General features: G+C 36.1%; 1 protein-coding gene across 1 annotated transcript; it reads right to left on the reverse strand.

Annotated features, from left to right (window-relative positions):
- Positions 1–319: 319 nt before the first annotated feature.
- LOC107732823 (carboxypeptidase A2-like) lies at positions 320–3,365 on the reverse strand. The gene is made up of 11 exons (XM_016544242.1): positions 3,288–3,365; positions 3,109–3,190; positions 2,860–2,994; positions 2,619–2,717; positions 2,433–2,531; positions 2,253–2,354; positions 1,617–1,736; positions 1,406–1,502; positions 1,125–1,324; positions 947–1,031; positions 320–620 (listed from the first exon to the last, which is right to left on the reverse strand). Exons 1-11 carry the CDS (start codon positions 3,350–3,352, stop codon positions 433–435), a joined length of 1,272 nt encoding a protein of 423 aa, XP_016399728.1. The 5' UTR covers positions 3,353–3,365; the 3' UTR covers positions 320–432.
- Positions 3,366–3,678: the final 313 nt, after the last annotated feature.

Here is a 3,678-nt window from a genome sequence, read left to right on the forward strand (position 1 = left end):
CCTACTGGTTATATTGTTTGTTAGTCTATTATAGATTTAGACATCACAAATAAATCACAGACATTTTATTTTGTGTTTAAACTGTGCTTAAAAAATCAAGACAGTTCATGGGTAGGTAGTCATTCAAAGAGGCGCCAAAAGACTGTTGAGGTTACACAAGACAAAATGCAAAAGATTTGACCCCAAAATACTGATATGTATTTTTAAAATAAATAAATAAACTGCCATAAAAGTTATTTTATAAACCTGAACACTGATCATCACAAAATGGATCAGAGAAATCCGCCAAAAAAACAATTGACTGAAGAGATGGGATTTGGGATGTAACAGATCTCTGTCAAAACTGAGTTATTGAAGCGTAATATCTGAAACGACACACATTTCATAGCATATATCCTCTGGGACCTTTACTGAAGCTTTAGTACATTTCTCTCAGTAAGGGTGATCACAAACATATTTCATAATGTATCTGAGAGCAAACCACGTCTCCCTTGCAGTGGAAACGATCTGGTCGGCAGGCAGGAGGAATCCATATTTACCAGTGTCACGCAACTCGAAAGCAAAAGAATATTTGATGCCACGTAGGTAAGCCCAGTCAACACTTGCACCGCTAGCTTGATCTGAAATAAAATGTGAATTTTGCAATACTGAGACAACTTTTTATTCTTGGATATTACATAGATATCACAACAGTTTTACAAAACAAGAATGACACACATTTACTGTGTAGCATAGGCCTTTCAATATGATCTGTAAATCAAACATTTTGTGATACTATTCTTCAAAATATACAAAAATATACAAAAGCTGTCACTGGAGCGGCAAAAGGTACATCTTTGTATCTTATTTACCCCTAAAGTGGGAATAGTTTACCCAAAATGAACATTTGCTTTGGAGAAAGTGTTATATATATAACCAAATATAACCACTTCCACAATCTACTTACCAATAGTGTGGAAGATGCTTCCAACTTTATAAACGGTGCCATGCCAGGAATTGAGGGCTTTGCTTGCCTTTGTGGCCACATCATGCTAGAAAAAAACACACACAAAAAATATCACTGTAAACAGACAAGATTCAGAAGAAGACTAGAGAGGTTTATGGGAGTAGATTTTTTTTTTTACCAGTTCAGACTGGTCAGGAGCATCTATGCCGATGTAGCCATACGGATACATTAAGAGCTGCATGTAAGAGTGGAGGGTCATGAAGGATTTGAAGTTGCCGTGGCTCATGATGAATTTTGCAATGTTTTTCACTTCAATCTCAGATTGAGCAGAAGGGCCGCGGTAGTCTTCAGCGCAGGGGTCATCGCTTGCTCCAGGACCTGGAGAAAATGTAGACACATCTAATAAAGCAAAGTAATTCGGATCTGTTGAAACAAGAGAAAATGACAATATGAATTTACCACCAAATTCAGCATCCCAGTTTCTGTTGAGGTCGACGCCGTGGCATTTGGGGTTAGAGGTCGCAGACCGGCTCTTTCGCCAGAAACGGTAAAGCGGCTGAGGTAATGTTAATTAGTAATATTCTTTATCAATATATGCAATATTAAAAGCTTATAAAATGCTTCTAAACATTTATTTGTGCTTTAGGCAAACCAGCGAATGGCTGCTTACACTGGAAGAGCAGTGAGTGAAGACATATCCATCAGGATTGGCCACAATCATCAAGTAAATATCCATTTTACTAAGGATACTGGGCACAGGGGCACGGTTTTCCTTAAAGTCTTTGGCAATCTACAGAGTCAAAAAGTTCAGAATGTTAAAGATTGGTTTTATAGCTTTATTTTATGTAGACTTTTATTCAATCACCTCAGAGGACCTATTTTTTCTTCTTTCAGATTTGGCTGACTTTGTAATTTTCTTGAGACTGTTTTAGCAACTTGTTACTCTGTACTTGATTTGTCAGCACATTGGCCCAATGTTCAAACACTAAGCACAGTCATGTTTTGTTTATTTTGAAGTCAAGCTAAGACACGAATGCTACTATAAACTAGTTTCAGAGTTCATTGCTGCTGCACAAGCTCCCTTTGCTTAAAATAAAATAAATTAAACTAAATATTAAAAAATAATAATAAAATAAAAAATATGAAATTACATAAAATAAAATAAAAATAATAAAATAAAAGATTTTGGTAAAAATTCATTGGTGGGAGTTCTATTTGCTGAAAATTAGAAAATAAGAAAACAGCTCTGAATGTACTATGACAAACAGACTGAAACAAACACTAAAGCTTCACCAATCTCACTCACCCGGTCAGCAAGCCACACTGCAGTAGCATGAGAAATCCACTCCCTCGCATGGATTCCAGCATCAATCCAGATTGCAGGTCTTTTCTCTCCACCAGTGCTGAACTGGATGCATTGTACATATATAACAAATCAGATAGTGGTATGTAGATATCTGAGTTTATAATCATATCATCTGTTTACCTTCAAGACATACATGGAACGGTTCTCATAAGTGCTGCCAATCTTCACTTTAGAGATCAGTTTAGAGTGATTTGCAAGGGTGTCCATAAAATTGTAAATCTGAAAGGAGTAATAAAATAGTTCCTAAGGTTAGAAATATTGTTGTGCATGTTTTTTTTTGCAAAAGTCAGTCGATGTACTACTTACAGTCTCCAGGTCATGATAAGCAGCAAAGTTGAAACTTTTGGTCTTGCTTTCCATTTCTGCATTGCGAACCATTTCTTCTCTCTCTCTGACCAAACGTTCCTGAGACACAGAAAAAGTTGTGTATTACTGAAAAATCACAACTATTGAAATTTATGGGATTATAATCAATGGTTGATCTTCTTCTACAAACTGTGTAGTTTAATAATCTTATTTTGTGTATAGATTTCCATAAATAATTCACCTGCACATTGTTGATTATGACAGTGAAAGGGATGTTGTTTTTCTTGAGGAAGTCCTTGACAGCATACAGACTGGAGTGAGGCACACGGATGTCAACAGGTTGCTCAGTAGAGACGGCATGAGTCCAGAAATCCAGCTAGAGGATCGCATAATACATATTCCACAATCTGGGAGATTTCCATGTCATATTGCACATACAGTATATGATCAAACTAAAGCTAAAGTATGTCAGCAGGGATTTAACAGATACCCCAGAATCCACGTCTCTTTCCAGCTTTTTCAAAATCTGAATGTGATCTTCAGATTCTGCATTAATTCTGAGAACTTGGTCTCTATTAAGAAAGAAAAAAAGACAATTAGACATTACAAACAAGAAACAAGGCTGGTATGGTAATTAGTCATAAAAGATGGAAAGGTACCTAACCTTACCCATTAAAGAGCTCCTCGCAGTGAACTGCAGCCAGGAGCGCAAAGACTGCTGGATAGAGTCTCATGTTCTCCTGTTCTGGGAATGATCTCTCCTGTAGGTCTCTTTAATGTAGAGCAGCTCTTATACACTCAGAAGCCATTGAAGTTTTATCCTTTTACAGCTCTTCTAACCATATGATGACTTGCATACTTAAGTGACACCCTTGAACTTCCTTTAATATATTCAGAGAACTGCTCTAGGTTGAGGCCTGAGTTGTAAAGTCAACTGAAAAGTGTGAGGCCCTTTCCTCTCGTGCATTGTATGTATATGTATATATATATATATATATATATATATATATATATATATTTATATTATATATAATTTTTGTATATATCAATAGAATGATCA

The sequence above is a fragment of the Sinocyclocheilus rhinocerous genome, unplaced genomic scaffold, assembly GCF_001515625.1.
Source record: "Sinocyclocheilus rhinocerous isolate Xijiao unplaced genomic scaffold, SAMN03320098_v1.1 scaffold2415, whole genome shotgun sequence".
NCBI lineage: Eukaryota > Metazoa > Chordata > Actinopteri > Cypriniformes > Cyprinidae > Sinocyclocheilus > Sinocyclocheilus rhinocerous.

Bases quoted from the DNA above. Each gene is read 5' to 3' on its own strand.
- LOC107732823 (XM_016544242.1), bottom strand. From the start codon at position 3,352: ATGAGACTCTATCCAGCAGTCTTTGCGCTCCTGGCTGCAGTTCACTGC. The intron at 2,532-2,618 runs GTAAGTAGTACA...TACTCCTTTCAG, and splicing joins CTTATCATGACCTGGAGACT to ATTTACAATTTTATGGACAC. The intron at 2,355-2,432 runs GTAAACAGATGA...CAATGCATCCAG, and splicing joins GTTCCATGTATGTCTTGAAG to TTCAGCACTGGTGGAGAGAA.